The 18,543-nt window shown below is 47.3% G+C and overlaps 1 protein-coding gene across 10 annotated transcripts in view; it reads left to right on the forward strand.

Annotated features, from left to right (window-relative positions):
- LOC135557650 (tumor necrosis factor receptor superfamily member 21-like) overlaps positions 1-18,543 on the forward strand; it is a 39,457-nt gene that overhangs the window by 16,298 nt on the left and 4,616 nt on the right. For 3 of the 10 annotated variants that reach the window (XM_064991131.1, XM_064991130.1, XM_064991129.1), the window contains one exon: positions 11,910-12,175. In XM_064991131.1, coding sequence (XP_064847203.1) covers positions 11,910-12,175 — 266 coding nt within the window. The other 7 variants (XR_010458241.1, XR_010458244.1, XR_010458242.1 and 4 more) reach the window with 7 other exon arrangements.

Below are 18,543 nucleotides of genomic sequence, written 5' to 3' on the forward strand. Positions count from 1 at the left end.
TGTGTTTTTAGAACACTTGTCCAGGCGGTTGCCGGAGGACATTAGAGAAGTGATGGAGGCCCAGATCTCACTAGAAGAGGTTGAGAGCGCTCTTCGGAGGATGGGAAAAGGGAAGGTGCCTGGGATGGATGGGCTGCCGGCTGAGTTTTATCTCAAGTTTTGGGGTATACTTGGACCAGTGGTCCTCAAAGTCTTGAAGGCCATCCTTGAGACGGGGGTCCCAGAGGGATAAATGGCTGTTGGTGTGCTGTCACTTTTATATAAGAAGGGGGAAGTAACAGACCGTGGCAACTGGCGGCCGTTGACCATGCTGTGCGTAGATTACAAGCTACTTGCAAAGGTTTTAGCAGACCGGTTGCGTACAGCCCTTCCCTACGTCGTCCATGATGATCAGACGTGCGGGGTAGAGGGCCGCTCTATTAGATGGAACCTACAGTTAATCAGGGACTCCATCGCTTGGGTTGAAGATAGAGGCCTGCCTTTAATGGTAGCAGCGCTAGATCAGGCGAAAGCTTTTGATCGCGTGAATAGATCTTTTCTATTCAGAGTGTTAGGTCGATTAGGATTTGGGGAGAAGTTCATAGGATGGATTCGTACATTATATGTCGGAGCGGGGTGCCGAGTTAGTGTAAATAGTCACTTGGGTGACGTTTTTGACCTTTCGTCTGGGGTCAGGCAGGAGTGCCCACTCTCGGCTCTCCTCTTCGTTCTGTACATGGAGCCTCTGGGGGCTGCCATTAAGGCAGACACAGGGGTGGAAGGCTTGTTAAGATGACGCAGTACGCCGATGACACTTCCTTGCTGCTGTGCAAGGACTCGTGCCTGACAAGGTCCCTTGCCATCATTGGGGATTTCACCTGAGCGTCGGGAGTGGTTCTGAACCATGCAAAGTCTTCTGTTAAGTTTTTCAGAAGATGGCGCGGTAGAACGGATGTGCCCGGGTGGTTATCTCTCTGTGAGGGGGCCCTGAGGATTCTCGGGGTCCATTTTGATACCTCCGGCTCAGCGACGCTGAACTGGAACATGGGTATCGCAGTGGTACAGAGGAAGCTAGCGATGTGGAAGGCTAGGTATTTGTCTTTTATGGGCAAGGTCCTGGTCCTAAAGGTAGATGTGTTGCCGTCTCTTTTGTATTTGTCGTACATCTACCCATTGCCGGCTTGTCTGCGGAGGCCTCTAGTGAGGCTTGTGTTTCAGTTCATGTGGAGTGGCAGCTACGACTGGGTCGCCAGGGCACGCATGCTCTGTCCCATCGGGGAGGGAGGTAGGGGGGTACCATATCTCACTCTCAAGCTGGACGCAATTTTTGTTTCTTTCTTGTTAACAGGGCTTGCTCATCCAGTGATACACCCGTCCGGTTACCTCCTGCGGGTGTTCTTCTCGTATCCGGCGAGAAGCGTAATGGTGTGGTCTAACACGGGTCCTCGGGCGGAACAGCTGCCGTGGCACTTTGGTCATGCGGCCAAGTGGTTGCGTGCGCACCCTGAGGTTGAAGTTGCCCGAGTAGGTTTAGATCACAGGCACCTGTATGAGGAGGTCAGACAGGCAGGGAGTCCGGCGCCTGTAGTGGGCATCTCGGCAGTGGTCTGGGAGGGAGTGCAGGCGCGGGGCCTGGACAACAGGCTCAAGGACCTGAATTGGTTGAGCCTCCACAAGTGTTTGCCGGTACGTTCCATCATGTACCGGCATGGTTTGGCGCAATCCCCCACCTGTCCAAGATCCTCTTGTGGCAGGGAGGAGACTGTGCGCCATGTCTTTTGGGACTGTGCCTTTGCCGGAGTAGTATGGGCTAGGGCACGGGTGTTGTTAGGTTTGGTAAGAGGGAATTTTGTATTGACGTGGGCCAGGTTAGAGAGAGGTGTAGGGAGAGCGAGAGGGACGGATAGGGACAGGTTTCTGCTCTGGCTTCTCATGAGTCTCTTTAAACGGGGGCTGTGGGAAGCCAGGCAGAACATGGTGAAGACAGGGAGAGATTGGGGGGTGGAAGGGATAGTGAGGAGGGTGGAAGGAGATTTGAGGGGGAGGATGAAGAGGGAGGAGAGGAAGTGGGGGCAGCATGCTGCACGGGAGAGGTGGAAGGGGGGTTTAGGGCTGGGTGTCATTTAGATTTGTAAGGGGATAGATTAGGGACAAGGAGTTTGTAGGATGACGGGGAGGAAAGATGCTCCCCTGAGGTTTTGTTTGGGGTTTTTGTTTAGTTAAATTAAAATACCATTATTGAAGTATGAATGAAAATTATGAGTTGTAAAGAATGAATGGTATTGAATGTAATAAATTATTTAAAAAAAATAAAAAATAGGCTGTTTAGGTTTTCTCGTTACGTTTATTGTTTTTTGTTACTCTGTTGTATGGTGGTTTTCGTGTATGTATTCTCTGGACTGTTTTGGTCCTGTGTTTGGGCTGGTCAATTGTATGCGCCCAGTGTGTTGGCGTGACCGTTTTAGTGCGCCAGAGAATAAATTGAATCTACTGAACCCTGCTCTTTGCGCCTGATTCCACCCACCACTCCTTAGTTAATCGTAACAGAAGCCCGCAACCACCTAAATGGAGTCAGCAGGAGCAGCGACCACCCCTCTCCCAACTATGGAGGAGCGCGTTAATCACCACACAGCTGTCCTCCATCGGATCGGTACAGCGATGGACCAGATGATGGAGAGGATGGAACGATGGGAGAGGAGTGGTCTACCGACGTCTACCCCAGCTCCCCCACAGACGACGCCACTTGTGTCGTCCTCTGGGTCCAGCTCATTGCGTCTCTCCCCCCTGAGGGAGTACGATGGAGCGGCGGCTGGGTGCCAGGGATTTTTGCTCCAACTCGAGCTCTACCTGGCTACCGGCTCCCTCGGGTGAGGAGAGTGTAAGCCTCCTCGTCTCCTGTTTAACGGGTAGGGCCCTGGACTGGGCCAACGCTGTCTGGAACAGTCCAGACTCGGCTCGGGACAACTACCTGGAGTTCACCCGCCATTTTCGAGCTGTGTTCGACCACCCACCAGAGGGCAAAGCGGTGGGTGAGTGACTGTTCCACCTCAGACAGGAGAAGAGGAGTGCGCAGGACTTCGTGTTGGAGTTCAGGACCCTAGCTGCTGGTGCTGGGTGGAATGACAGGGCCCTGATGGACCATTACCGGTGCAGTCTCCGGGAGGACGTCCGCCGGGAGCTAGCTTGTTGGGACACAACAAGACCAAGCAGCGTGGTGACAGGCAGCGGCAGCAGGAGCAGCGAAAGGAGGAATGGACATGGGAAGACGTTTTGGACGGCAAGGGTTGTTACACTTGGGAGGAAATACTGGCTGGAAGAGATCGCCTCCCATGGGAACAGGCGGAGGCACTTAGGAGAGCAGAAGCAGCCGGAGAGAGGAGCCGGCGATACGAGGGAACACGGTTGGCAAGGAAGCCCGGGAGTCAGCCCCAAAAATTTCTTGGGGGTGGCTCACAGGGAGTATGGCGACGCCAGGTAGGAGACCTACGCCAACTTCCTGTGCTTGCCAGAGGGCGAGAGAGACCGGGCAGGCACCGTGTTATGCTGTGGAGCGCAAGGTGTCCCCAGTGTGGCTGCATAGCCCGGTGCGGTACATACCAGCTCTGTAGAGTGAGCATTGAGCCAAGTGACATGAAGCCGGCTCTACGCATCTGGTCTCCAGTGCTTCTCCTTGGGCCGGCTTACATGGCACCAGCCTTGCGCACGGTGTCCCCGGTTCGCCTGCATAGCCCAGTGCGGGCTATTCCACCTCGCCGCACTGGCAGGGCGACCGGGAGCATTCAACCGGGTAAGGTTGGGCAGGCTCGGTGCTCAAGAGCTCCAGTGCGCCTGCACGGTCCGGTCTATCCAGTACCACCTCCACACACCAGCCCTCCGGTGGCAGCTCCCCGCACCAGGCTTCCTGTGCGTGTCCTCGGCCCAGTACCACCAGTGCCAGCACCACGCATCAGGCCTACAGTGCGCCTCGCCTGTCCAGCGCTGCCAGAGCCTTCCTCCTCTCCAGCGCTGCCGGAGTCTCCCGCCTGTTCGGCGCTGCCAGAGCTCCCACCCCTCAGTCCAGAGGCGCTAGAGCCCCTCATTCCAGAGGCGCCAGAGCTACTCAGTCCAGCGCTGCCAGAGCCTTCCTCTCCAGCGTTGCCGGAGCTACCCGTCTGCCCAGTGCCGCCTGAGCCACCCGTCTGCCCAGCGTCGCCTGAGCCACCCGTCTGCCCAGCGCCGCCAGTCTGCCCAGCGCCGCCAGTCTGCCCAGCGCCGCCAGTCTGCAAGGAGCCGCCAGTGCCGCCAGTCTGCAAGGAGCCGCCAGTGCCGCCAGTCAGCCAGGGGCCGCCAGTCAGCCAGGGGCCGCCAGTGCCGCCAATCAGCCAGGGGCCGCCAGAGCCCCTCAGCCCAGAGGCACCAGAGCCCCTGCCCTTCTGTCCAGAGCCCCTGCCATTCTGTCCCGAGCTTCCGCCCCTCTGTCCCGAGCTGCCGCCCCTCTGTCCCGAGCTGCCGCCCCTCTGTCCCGAGCTGCCGCACCTCTGTCTAGTGGGATCATTTAGTAGGGTCGCCGTGGTTTGGAGGCCACGGAAGCGGACAATGGGGCGGACTAAGACTATGGTGAAGTGGGGGCCACGTCCAGCACCAGAGCAGCCACCGCGGACAGATGCCCACCCAGACCCTCCCCAATAGGTTCATGTTTTGCGGCCGGAGTCCGCACCTTGGGGGGGTACTGTCACACCCTGACCATAGTTTGCTTTGTATGCTTCTATGTTTTGTTTGGTCAGGGTGTGATCTGAGTGGGCATTCTATGTTGGATGTCTTGTTTGTCTATTTCTATGTCTGGCCTGATATGGTTCTCAATCAGAGGCAGGTGTTAGTCTTTGTCTCTGATTGGGAACCATTTTTAGGTAGCCTGTTTGGTGTTGGGTTTTGTGGGTTAATGTTCCTGTCTCTGTGTTAGTTTTCACCAGTATAGGCTGTTTAGGTTTTCTCGTTACGTTTATTGTTTTTGTACTGTTCGTGTTCTTCTTTCATTAAACATGAATCTAAATAGCCACGCTGCATTTTGGACCTCCTCTCCTTCGAAAAAAAAGAAAACCGTTACAGCAAAGTTCAAATGGATATACAATGTCAGATATTTTGTTATTTTATATCTATTATCACTGTGCTTCATAATAGCAGAACCAAATGGCCTGAATTGCAGTTGAGATCACGTTAAAGTACACGGTGCAAGTGACCAATGTTGTTTGAGATTCTGCACAGATTATTATAGCAATTGTGAAGATCTCCACAAACCTATGATGACCTATGTATGCTATCTTGAACATGCATGCTTTATATGGTTACAGAAAAATAACTGTATTCATTTACATTTACATTTAAGTCATTTAGCAGACGCTCTTATCCAGAGCGACTTACAAATTGGTGAATTCACCTTCTGACATCCAGTGGAACAGCCACTTTACAATAGTGCATCTAAATCATTAAGGGGGGGGGGGGTGAGAAGGATTACTTATCCTATCCTAGGTATTCCTTGAAGAGGTGGGGTTTCAGGTGTCTCCGGAAGGTGGTGATTGACTCCGCTGTCCTGGCGTCGTGAGGGAGTTTGTTCCACCATTGGGGGCCAGAGCAGCGAACAGTTTTGACTGGGCTGAGCGGGAACTGTACTTCCTCAGTGGTAGGGAGGCGAGCAGGCCAGAGGTGGATGAACGCAGTGCCCTTGCTTGGGTGTAGGGCCTGATCAGAGCCTGGAGGTACTGCGGTGCCGTTCCCCTCACAGCTCCGTAGGCAAGCACCATGGTCTTGTAGCGGATGCGAGCTTCAACTGGAAGCCAGTGGAGAGAGCGGAGGAGCGGGGTGACGTGAGAGAACTTGGGAAGGTTGAACACCAGACGGGCTGCGGCGTTCTGGATGAGTTGTAGGGGTTTAATGGCACAGGCAGGGAGCCCAGCCAACAGCGAGTTGCAGTAATCCAGACGGGAGATGACAAGTGCCTGGATTAGGACCTGCGCCGCTTCCTGTGTGAGGCAGGGTCGTACTCTGCGGATGTTGTAGAGCATGAACCTACAGGAACGGGCCACCGCCATGATGTTGGTTGAGAACGACAGGGTGTTGTCCAGGATCACGCCAAGAGTAACAGTAACAGTAACTGTATAGTAACAGTAACTTCAAAATGTGGCCATGGATGTGTTACTCATTTTAAGGTTGAATGTTAGTTTGTTAGATAGCCTAAACTTAAGGCTATTTACTGTATTACAAAAGTCATATTGAATTGTGTTTGGTTGACAACCGACTAATATGACAACTGCACCACCCTTGACCAGAAGGCCCTACCGAGGGGTGGTGCGGACGGCCCAACGCATCCCTGGGGGTGAGCTCCCAGCCATCTAGGACGTACATGCCAGGCGAGGCCTCGATCCTTCATCTTGCGGCCCTTTCCTCATTACCGAAACACAAATGTCTCACCGCCCCTTCAAAATTGGTATCATTTTCACATCAAACAGTGCCTTCAGAAAGTATTTCTAAATTTTGTTAGGTTACGGCCTTTTTCTAAAATTGATTACATTTTTTTTTTTTGTCTCATCAATATACAACACAATACCCCATAATGACAAAGCAAAAACAGCCTTTTAAAAACGTTTGCAAATTTACAAGAAAAAAACCCAAATAGGGTATCACACCTACCTTATCACAACACAACTGATTGGCTCAAACGCATTAAGAAGGAAAGACGTTGCACAAATGAACTTTTAACAAGCCAGACTAAGTCAGTGGTACAGATGGAACTATCCAAGTCGAAAATGGGTAGGGTGTCTGGGGGTTGTCGTGTGTCAGGGCTCTCACTGTGTGAAGTGAAAGATTAGCACATTGTACCTGTCCGCTCACACCACGTGAGAATGTTCCAGGAATGTTAGTGTATAGTAGGGATGTGGACATTATGAAGATAGAAAGGGACAACTGAAACATGATCAGTAGTCTAACCGTGATTAATATTCAGCCTGACTACATACAATTGTCTATTCAACTTCCCTTTTGTGTTACTCACGAAAGGCATTTTGAAAGCATTAGAGAGAGCAATCTGTTAACAATTCAGTCCTCAAGGAAAGTCCTCAAGGAAAGTCCTCAAGGAAAGTCCATGATAAACTGCTTTGGTATTTACATGGATTCCGGCTGCTATGCTAGGATTTTCAGCATTTAAAATGTTTTGTCCATTTCTCACACACACACTAATGGCAATCAAGAAATGAAGTGCACTGACATTTTTCACATATCTTTCTTTACTGTTGTCTCAAAATAGTAGTAGTAGTAGTAAGCTTTTTATTAACAATGTCCAGATACACAAATAATCTGTATTTTTACGGCGATGTTTGTCTACATTCAGTTCCAAAAAAGAGAATTTAATTGTATTTTAAACTTCAAACAACAAGTGAATTTACGGCATGTTTTTAAAAAAAGGATTGTAGAATGTTTATCAAGTGGATGCCAAGTTTTACATTCAGACCATGTGTGTGTTTGTGTGTGTGATTACACAGCTGTTTACTCTTTCGAACAAAACAGTTTGTTAATTCGTCCAAGGTGTATAATTGGCTACCCTGAAGGCTTTAATGTCTATTTACTAGAGTAGTTAAAACACTCCTAATAAAACGTGGAATGGGAAACATAAAGAAGACGAGATCATACAAATAGCCAATTCTTTTATACGGGTCCAGAAAGTGATGTGAAGGTCGAGCAGGGTATACATAGTGCAGATGAAATGAATCCGCCGTGTGAGCCTGCTGTTTACGACGCCCAGGCGGGGGGGGTGGGGGAGTACATAGGAGGCCGTGCTGCTCAGCACCAGGGTGGGCCAGGCCACAGGGACAGGCAGGGAAGCAGAGATAGGACCTGGACTGTGGCTTTGGGTCATTTGGGCCTGCTGTGGATTTTGTATTATTAAAATTTTCATGCAGACGGATTGGGTTATGATACTTTACATTCATTTTGTTTTGTGCTTTTTGAATGATAGTGTTCTACAAAATTAGAAAAACTGAGCAAGACTTCACAACCCTTGGGAGAGATTGAAACAATGAAATTGACTGAGCAGCAAGCTGGTCTTATGCGACCAATTTGTCTCTTCCATTAGGATGACTTGGGCTCCTGAGTGGCGCAGTGGTCTAAGGCACTGCATCTCAGTGATAGAGGTGTCACTACAGACCCTGGTGCGATTCCAGGCTGTATCACAACCGGCTGTGATTGGGCGGTGCACAATTGGCCCAGTGTCATCTGGGTTAGGGTTTGGCCGGGGTAGGCTGTCATTGTAAATAAGAATGTGTTCTTAACTGACTTGCCTACATCAATAAAAATGACAAGTTTACTTTGTCACCAGCAGGAATCCCCAGAGAGAATCAGAGCAGATGGACTGGAGGGGAAAGGCTGCTATTGTGGCCTCTTTGTCATGCAGCCCTCTCAACTCAGACCTGCTGTCACAATCGAGTTTTCGAATGAAAATTTTACAGCGCCCCCACTTCACATTAGGGTCTGTGTAAGAGTGTGTAAGAGAGTAACCACATTCCACATTGTCTCACCACCTCTCAGAGGCTCTACTTGTAACAGATGGAGACTACGTGATGTTTTGTGTTGTGTTGACTCTGAGTAACCTGTTGAAAAGCCTTGCAGTAGCTACATTTCTCTGCTCTGCAGGCAACGTTACATTGCTGTGAACAAACTGTTTTATTTTTACATTTGTTTCATTTAACTTTTATTTAACTAGGCAAGCCATTTAAGAACAAATTCTTATTTAAAATGACAGCCTACCGAGGACCGGCGGGTTATAACTGTGACACAACTTGTCCCCTCATTTCTATGCACCATCATCAATGTGAAAACTCAATCTATGTTTTACATCTAACAGGTTAAATTTGGAGTCTTCATTACTTTTGAGCGTCCCATTACTATTTACTGATTGGCAGCCATTTTTGGTCAGCAATTTGTTTATATTCAATCTGCCACCACTGCAATCATGCCAGGAGGTTAAGGAAACGGACTATTGTACACATTCGCTAGCATACTGAATTATACATGTAGGTCATCTATTATATCCAACTAAAACAGAGATTGTATTTCCCCCTAGCCAAGCTCTGTCACTTTGTTTTAATTCTCTCTAAAGAAGGTGACAGTAGGCAGGCTTGATAGGAACTGTCACAAAAGGCTTCAGGTGTCGGTCTCATCGTTGATCATAAAGTCGCTTCGTGGCACGACTCTGACCTCAGGGCAGGACAACCGTAGTGTAGCCTTGGCCTCGACCAGATCACAAGCCAACCACCGCCGGTTTACAGCGAGTCAATCTCCCAGCTATCATCTCTCCAAACCAACCCTGTATTATGAACTCTGGATATTGGATATTGGATATTGGATATTGATCAGGGATCACTGTGATCGTCATCAAAATGTAATTATTGATGATGTTTCTCTGCACATTATAGTTCAGCCTGCATAATGTGGCTTCTTGTAGTCTGGGGAGTGAGGTTTGGGTCAATTTCATTTAACTTTCCATCAATTCAATGAATGAATTGGAATGAATGTTACATTCAGTAAGTCAATTGGAAATCCCCCCATGTTTTAATGGAGGTTTTGTTTCAATTTTAATTTATTCAGGGTTAATTATGACGCACATACTTATCTTTCAGTTGAATATGGTTATGCCTGCAGGGATGGCACAGTTTCACAGACACACAGACATGGGGTTTTTCTGCACCTGTTTGCCGAACATGTTCTGTTTTGACTGAGTGAAGTTTTAACACCTGGGGATGTTTGTGTCTGCCTGGCAGTCTGAATATATATTAGTTAGGCTATTCACGTCTGGGACATTTCCTGTTATGACAAATGCTCCCCTCCCCCCCCCCCCCCGACATATTTCTGCCACTTGGCTTGTATTTGCAAGTCAACATGTTCTGCTACACCCCTCAGAAGTGTGACTGGAGCCAGCCAGGCAGGGTGTGGTGTAGGATATCCTTCAGATAAGGTCCTACAGCTTCAGAAAGGCTATGGTTGGGTGAGGAGGAGAACCTCATGTCCTCTTTTTCCACTTGTGTCGTTTCACAATCAACAAATTGAGGCCGCTTAGTACTATTTATACATTAAAACCAACGAGTATGCATTTTCTCAAACCTATCATTACACATTCATCAGTAGACCATGACGTAAGGAATAAAGAGAGGTATTTCTAGCATGAAAGACCAAAGGGGACCGCAAGATGGATTTATGCATTGTTTGTTATCCAGATGCCATTAACAGCAGGGAGTTATAGCATGCCATGCTATTGCGCGGACCTTAAGCAAGTAAGCATATGTCAAGGCGTGAGATGATCCAATGTCTTACAGTATGCACATTTTCCATTTACAGTTTTACAACAATATTGCCCTATCAAAACCCACAGTTTTCTATGAGTAGGTCCAGTAGTTTTCCAGACCACCAGGGAAAAAAACAGGCCCTATTCCCTAATTATAAGCCATACGGCACTGGGTTTATTTCCCAGTCAGTTAATATGGTCAGGAAAAACTCTTGGCCCTATCTCCGAGCTTAGGCAGTGTCTTATACCTGGGTAGTGGCCCTGGCTGAAAAGGACAACCAACCTGCTGAGTCTGCAGCTGAGCCTAACCATGTTCCGTACTGGCACTAAGGACCTTTGTTTCAGCACCAGCTACTCTCACACATGCCTATTGTGATTATCAGAGAGAGATTATGAAAGAGCATTCTCAACATAATTTCAATGGAGTGTCTATCTTAGATCAGCAGTGTTGTACTACTACTACTACTACCACTACTACTTCTAATACGACTACTACTTCTAATACTACTACTACTTCTAATACTACTACTTCTAATACTACCACTACTTCTAATACTACTACTACTTCTAATACTACCACTACTTCAACTACTACCACTACTACTACCACTACTTCTACTACTACTACTTCAACTACTACTACTACTACTACTACTACTACTACTACTACTTCTAATACTACTACTACTTCTAATACTATTACTACTACTACTACTACTACTTCTAATACTACTACTGATACTACTACTTCGAATACTACTACTACTTCTAATACTACTACTTAGTCAGTGTTACTTTAAAGCACAAAAAGCCAGACAGGAGGACAGGTAGGCAGTTCTTCAAGGGTCTTTGAACCCATCAGGAGGTTGTCTTCATATACTGAAAGTAACACTTCCTCCATCTGGTTGAGACCAGTTCAGCTTTATGAGTCACGCTGAGTCTGTCTGGACAGGGTGTGCAGAGGGAACAGATGGGCTGCCAATTCTGGGGTGCGTAGAGGTGGAGGGTAGTGGAGAACTTCAGATGCATCTGCTGAGGTAAAGCTTGGTGAGAGATCACTTTCAGAGAGTGTATTCCTGGATCCACTAGTTTATGACGGTGCATCGCTCATAAGCAGCAACCAGACGTGCAGGTCTGCTACAACTGTTCTGATTACCCCCTAACTGAGACCTATGGCTTAGGTTGACTGAGAGGTCATAACCCTTATGTAACACACACATACAAACTCACTCTGTACATCTCTACAACACAAATCTTAGATTCACTGTGTTCACTTAATAGCGTTTTATAAGAAAGGAACAATGGCTCAGTGTGGTTCAAGAAGACCCATTTTTTGTTGTTGTACTAGTCATAGTGTTGATTATTGCTTTTAACTGACACAACCTTACAATTAAGGAGAAATCAAGTAATATAAGTGTATGCTCTTTTAATTTGATTTCTAAGTACTTAATGGGCATAATTACTATAAATGAAGGAAGGGCTGAAAAGTCTGAAGGGGTAAATTATCATATCATGTCTCATGATATATCTTATTAGTCAAGAGTGACATCCATTGTTAATCAATGGCTCCAGTCTATTTCAGACATGGCATAAAATGTACCTGTTCTCTCCTCTCTTTACCCAGGTGTGGACATCCTGAAGTTGGTGGCAGCTCAGATTGGCAGCCACTGGATTGACATGTACCAATCCCTGGCCAATGCCACGGAGCGTGAAGTGGCAGCATTCTCCAACGGCTACCAGTCGGACCACGAGCGTGCATACGCTGCCCTGCAGCACTGGACCATCCGCGATGGGGACGCCAACTTGGCTAAGCTCATCAACGCCCTGCACCGCCACCGCCGTATAGACGTGGTGGAGAAGATACGGGGCATCATGGAAGACAATCCTCAGGTAAGCCCTACTGGCAAAGAGAATCTGTTCTGTCCTCCAGTGAACTCTCCCATCTTGAATCACAGGTGGGCTATTTGGGCTAAATGGCACTCCTCAATAATGAGCCTTCAGGTCCTCATTTTATCTCACCAAATCTCTAGAGTACAAAGTCACTCACAAAGTCACTCAACGTGAATGCAAACATAGAAATCACATATGGGATGACAATTTAAACAAGTCACGAGTGGTGACCAGCCCTCCTGCCTTAAGGGAAGGGCCCCCGTGACTGTCCTGGTGTGGCCTAGAGCTACTGTACAGTACAGAGGTCAACGAAGAGAGACTGGCCAGTTGCGAAAGTGGATCATTCATCACGCTCCACTTTTCTCCTAACTTCCTCCCATCTCTCAGATACATATCATATTATCCCCATGTCCAGTGACCTTCTCTGCTCAAAGTTAGATTCTTACAGTTAAGGGCTTGTTATGGTCGTCTTATGAGAGATATTGAGACCCGGAGATATATCTAACAGGCTGCCTATTGTAATTCTGCTTGTCGTCACTACTTAATAATCCTTGGATGATGGTAATATCTAGGGTGTTTTGTCTCAATCGATGGTGGAGGAGATTGCAGGTAATAAATCATTTGGTGAGGGAGGGAACAGGGAAGCAGAAGCACACTATGAGTAGGGAACATAGTGTGCTGGAGGCTGCTCTCTCCCCTTTCTCCCTCCCTCCCTTGTTTTTCCTCAGTATACTCTTTGCCATTTCTACAGATTTTCTCCTCATTCCATTGAATCAGCACTGGGTCATGTGTTATAAATAACTTAAGGGTAAACCACCAGGAAATGGTAATTCATGAGGGATACTCTGTAAGGAGGGATGACCATTCATCGTGCAGTGGGCCTCTTATTGCTACCAGACAGAAATGTTGCAGACAGACAGCATTGTAGGTGTACACATATGGTATTCTTCCTTAGAGGTATAATATACAACCATGTGGTTCCACTGACGTAAGACTTCCCCATCCGTGTGATTCATAAATGAGGCGTCTGTGTGTGGCGATTCCACCAGAGTGGGCTGGCTGCCTTATGTATGGGAGGGATGGAGCGAAGGAGGGAGGAAATGAGAGAGGGAGGGGATGCTGTTTCCTGCTGCCACCCCAGTTTTGTTAATTCATTAAGACACCGCTTGGAGCTATCCTCCATGACTGGGTTGTTTTTAAACAAACCGCAGGTGGTGAGCCCCAAACATTGCTAATCTGCCTCCCCAGCTGATATTCTCTCATTCCAATAGTGTGATTTCATCATCGCTGTAAGGCAAGGAGCCTGAAGCAGAAAGGACAGAGGCTGATCCAAGTTGTTTGCACGTGTGTGTGTCAGCATGTACTGTATGTGTCAGCGTGTGTTGGTATGCGTGTGGAGCATGTCCTCCTGTTTAATCTTGCAGATGACCATAGCTGCAGTGTGAGCTGAGCTGTGTCTCTCCTCCTGCCCTCAGTCTCAGCTGGTTAGGGCTGACTGATGGAGTCACTGCACTGTCAGTGTTAAATGAGGCCTAGCCATAGACCACTGATACTGAAGGGCCTTGGCACACTGTAGTAGTTTACCCTAGGACACAGTGATAGACCCTTTTACTGATAATGTCACCGCAAAAACAGTTTTGCCGCAGCATATGGTCAAAATAACGTGTTTTTACTTCTCACTGTCTGTTTCTTTGCAGCTGCAAAAGCCTAGGCCCACGTGTTATGATGCTTCAGTCAGCAAGGAACCTGACCTACATGACGTTATGTCAGACAAAACACCCTCCCCCATAAAGTGAAATGAGTGCAGTTGGAGCACCAATCTGCTCAGCATGTTTTGTTGCTGTAGGATATGTGTTTTCTATGTCAGGTATTTCTGTGGCACCCTCCGTCTCTCCTCTGTGCCCCAGACAGACACGTTTTAGCCTGCTCAAAACAACCACCCAGTCATCTGAATGATGCATTCCGAGGAAGAGATTAAACATCACAACACATTGACTCTCTGTGGCACGCAAGACCTCAGGTCAACTCCTCGTAAACAAACTGCTTCAACAGAATGAAGATTCTCTCTTAGTGCTTCAGTGGTTGTTGTGTTTATCCTCGCTTGGGAAAAAGTCTTGTCCCAAAGGTCTTAGCCCGCTGTCTCTGACTGTTTTCTTATTCTTTCCCTCTGGTCCTCTACTCCCAGTAGGAGCTTTTCCATCCACACCAAGGCAACTTCTCATAATAAGAGTTCGAGCCTCCCCTTCAGACAGGCACAATGCTACACACGGAATCCAATTTCAGACATTATTAAGTGTTTACCTCTCATTAAAGGTCCAGAGGCCCAGGGGGATTCTCCGGTCTGCACAGGAAGATGGTGCCTGTTTCTAGCTCCTAGTCAACTTTGCAGTATTTAAAAAAATATTATTTCTTATATTATTTGCTCAGAACATTTCTTGCATTGTTACCTACAGCCGAAAATAACTTTTGGATATTAGATTGGAGATCACTCATCCAGCAATTCGACCAGAAATTCTATTTCCCTGAATTTAATCCTTTGTTTGAACTCCCCAAGACAGTTCCCTTCTTCCCAGGGGCAGCTCCAAGACTCCGCTGTTGGAGAACAGGAATAAGGAGTGGGCTCCTATTCAGACTCAGGAGGCATGCATACCATCCACCACTTCCGTGTAAGTTACTCGCTAAGGTTAAGTCCCTGGACAATAAAGTAGACGAGCTCAGGGCAAGGATCTCCTTACAGTGAGACATTAGGGGCTGAAACATACTCTATTTTATGGAATCATGTCTCTTTCCAGATATACTGTCCCCTACCATTCAGCCAACAGTGTTCTCTGTCCATTGCGTGAACAGGAAGAAAGAACTCTCCAGGAAAAAGAAAGGTGTATGTTTCATGACTAACTACTTGTGGTGTGATTGTGGTAATGTACAGGAACTCAAGTCCTTTTGTTTTCCCAATCTGAAATACCTCATCATCAAATGCCGACCGCATTTCCTCCCAAGAGAGTTTTCTGGCTCTCAAGGAACTACACTCAACTTTATGCAAACTCGACACCGAATATCCTGAGGCTACAATTATTGTAGCTGCGGACTTTAATAAAGGAAATCTGAGGAAAACGCTACCGAACTTCTATCAACACATATTCTGTGCTTCTCACTCATCGAGCATACTTGACCATTGTTACTCCTCCTCCCAGGACAGCTACAAGGCTCTCCCCCACCCTCCCTTTGGCAAATCAGATCATGCCTCAATTTTGCTCCTCCCCTCCTATAAGCAGAAACTTCAACAGGAAGCACTCATGGTAAGGACTGTTCAACATTGGTCTGACCAATCAGAATCTATGCTTCAAGTTTATTTTGATCACACAGACTGGGAAATGTCCCTGGTTGCCTCAGAGAATAGTATCAACGTATAAACTTAGTTGGGGACTGAGTTCATCAGGAAGTGCATAGAGGATGTTATCCAAACAAAAAAATGTGGATGGATGGCAGCATTCGCTCAAAACTGAAAGCACAAACCACCGCATTTAACCTCTGCAAGGTGACTGAGAACATGGACGTGTACAAACAGGCCAGCTATGCCCTCCGTAAGGCAATCAAAGAGGCAAAACAACCATGTAGGGACAAAGTGGGGACACAGTTTAACGGCTCAGAGACAAGATGTATGTGGCAGGGACTCCAGACATGGATTATAAAGGGAAAGCCAGCCTTGTCGCAGACACCAACACCTCGCTCCCGGACAAGCTAAACACCTACTTTGCCCATTAACCCTCATAATGCTGCTGGCCCAGATGGCTTCCCTAGCCGCATCCTTAGAGCTTGTGCAGACTAGCTGGCTGGAGTTTTTACGGACATATTCAATCTCTCCCTATCCCAGTCTGTTGTCCCCACTTGCTTCAAGATATCCACCATTGTTCCTGTACCCAAGGAAGTGAAGGTAACTAAACTAAATGACTATCGTCCCTTGGCACTCACTTCGGTCATCATGACGTGCTTTAAGAGGCTAGTTAAGAATCATATCACCTCCACCTTACCTGACACCATAGACCCACTACAATTTGCATAACGCCCCAACAGATCCACAGATGACGCAATCCCCATTGCATTACACACTGCTCTATCCCATCTGGACAAGAGGAATACCTTTGTAAGAATGCTGTTAATTAATGTGTTTCTATCAAATTGCCTTGTTTCACATAAAAGGCTGTGCGTGGTGACATAGTGCACATAAAAATAACTTTGCCGTTAAATTCCCATGTACCGATTAAAAAATACAAGTTAAATGGGTTTCCATCGCTTTTTCAACTGGTCTTGTCAGTAAAAATGTTGCGCTATATAGTGAATGTGCCCACTCTGGTCTTGGCACATGCTTTCTAGCCAACAGCTGGCAGATACAGTGCACGTATAGCCTACATGATGAGATTATTATGGACAAAAGAGTGAGATGATCTTTATTTGTCAAACTGCAGGCAAGCATCTATCTTCATGTCACCAGAATAAGAGCCTGGATATTTATTGGAAAGGAGCATCAAGCTCATCACTGTGTACTTTCAGGTAGGCCCTTCATCACATCTGTTGGGGAAGATGTTTAGTATCAGTTGTAACATCAGTGGTTGCAGCGTCACAATACTGTCTATGAGGGAAAAGCAGAGAAAAGAGCTGCCTATTAAACAACACCCCCAGTGTCCTACATAACAGTAGTGATGCTGAAATTTCTCAGTGTTAACATATGAGGATTCACTTTAGTGGTAAAGGCTCTCTTGACCCACAATGTCTTATGATATTGCAGTTTTTCCATAGCCTGCTGAATTTTGCTGCTGAACAGGGTTTATGACTAAACATGCAACACATCTCTCCTAAGCACCAAAATTTGTCGCTACTCTGCAGATTCAGTAAAATATCCATGTTATTTGTGATCTAATTCAAATGTGGATGTTCTCTGTGTTTCTGATGCCTCAGCAGTTCCTCCCTACACAGGGCCAGACCCCCTAGCGTGTCTAATGTGTGTTTGAGTGTGTGTGTGATTGTGTGTGCTTGCGTGCCTGTGTGTGCCTGCTGCCTGGTGTGACATGTGTATGTGTGTGTGTGATGCATGACAAGGTCCCTACCCTGGGGTCTGCTGTGTGTTTGTTGACAGGCTATGTCAGTGACTCAGCCAGATCACTGTCTCTCCTCTAATGACTCAGTCACTGGCTACTGACAACTCAGAGAAGCATCTGGAACGGTGACACCATTTCCCCCTGTTTTCTCCTAATTCTCCACGATGAGTCGATCTGACTTCAAGTATTTTCAGTCTCCAGGGGTTTCTCTGGAGGGTTAGTTGGTAGGTTTTGTAACAGCTGTTTGTAACATAATTTGGCCAGGGCGGCGTAGTGCTCCAGTCTTCGTGGACGTGTTATTGCCTGCCTATCTGGCCTAGTGCACAGAGGAACTTGTTATCAAATAGGGGAGATAGCAGGGGCTGCATATGGGTCATATACACACGCAGAAGTAAGTGAGGTCTGTCTGATGCCACATCAAGCTGTTTTATATGGGATTTTATGTTCGCATCAGAAGTTTTCCATTGCACTCCCGTCACCTGCATGAAATTCTATTGTGTTTCTGTGAAGCCATATTGAACTGTGTTCTATTGGATTTTCAGCACCCTGAAAGTTTTCCATGGCATTTCCATCGACTATATGAAATGTCCTTTACCATTTCCTTCCTGTCTCACTCACAGCAGGGCCTTTTTTTTCTACAGTACCGAAGTCAAAATGTAAGTCTCTCAAGAGCTCATCTGGTCCGGTCACCACCAGTTCACTACATTACCATACCGAAGAAAACTGTTATTTATGTCTTCCCTGAGCCCCAAGGCAAGCACAGTGGTGTACTATACCTGGTAGTGTGTGACTGGGCCCATGTGGTCTGTGGACAGTACATTCCTGCTCTGTCCAAGTCCACAGAATCCTTTTCATGTCTGGCCGGTTGTGTACAAGGAGAGAGAGTCACGGATGGGAGTGGGTGGTCTGGGGCTGTGGGTTGGCCCGCTGTGTCACCTGACGTGGGCTGTATTGGGCTGGGGCTAGGCACACAGGAGCTCCCTGTCCTCTCCCTGCACCGCGTAAAATAGCCTGTTTCTAAACTTGTGCAGGTGTATCCAAAAGTCTAATAATAACCACTTGTCCATAGTAGGCATAAGTCGTGATGTGTAAAGGATTCAAAAGTAGACAATTGCTAAATTGTCACTGACTGTCTGTGACATGACAAGCCTGAGCACTCAGCTCTTGAAATGCTAATAGTTCATGACAATGGTGAGGTGCGAGTGTCAGGATATCTTCCAACTATCTAGCAATCTCTTTAGCGTTGGCACTTCTCAGCATGGCACCGGCTCGACA

This window comes from Oncorhynchus masou, chromosome 16 (genome assembly GCF_036934945.1).
Source record: "Oncorhynchus masou masou isolate Uvic2021 chromosome 16, UVic_Omas_1.1, whole genome shotgun sequence".
Classification (NCBI taxonomy): Eukaryota; Metazoa; Chordata; class Actinopteri; order Salmoniformes; family Salmonidae; genus Oncorhynchus; species Oncorhynchus masou.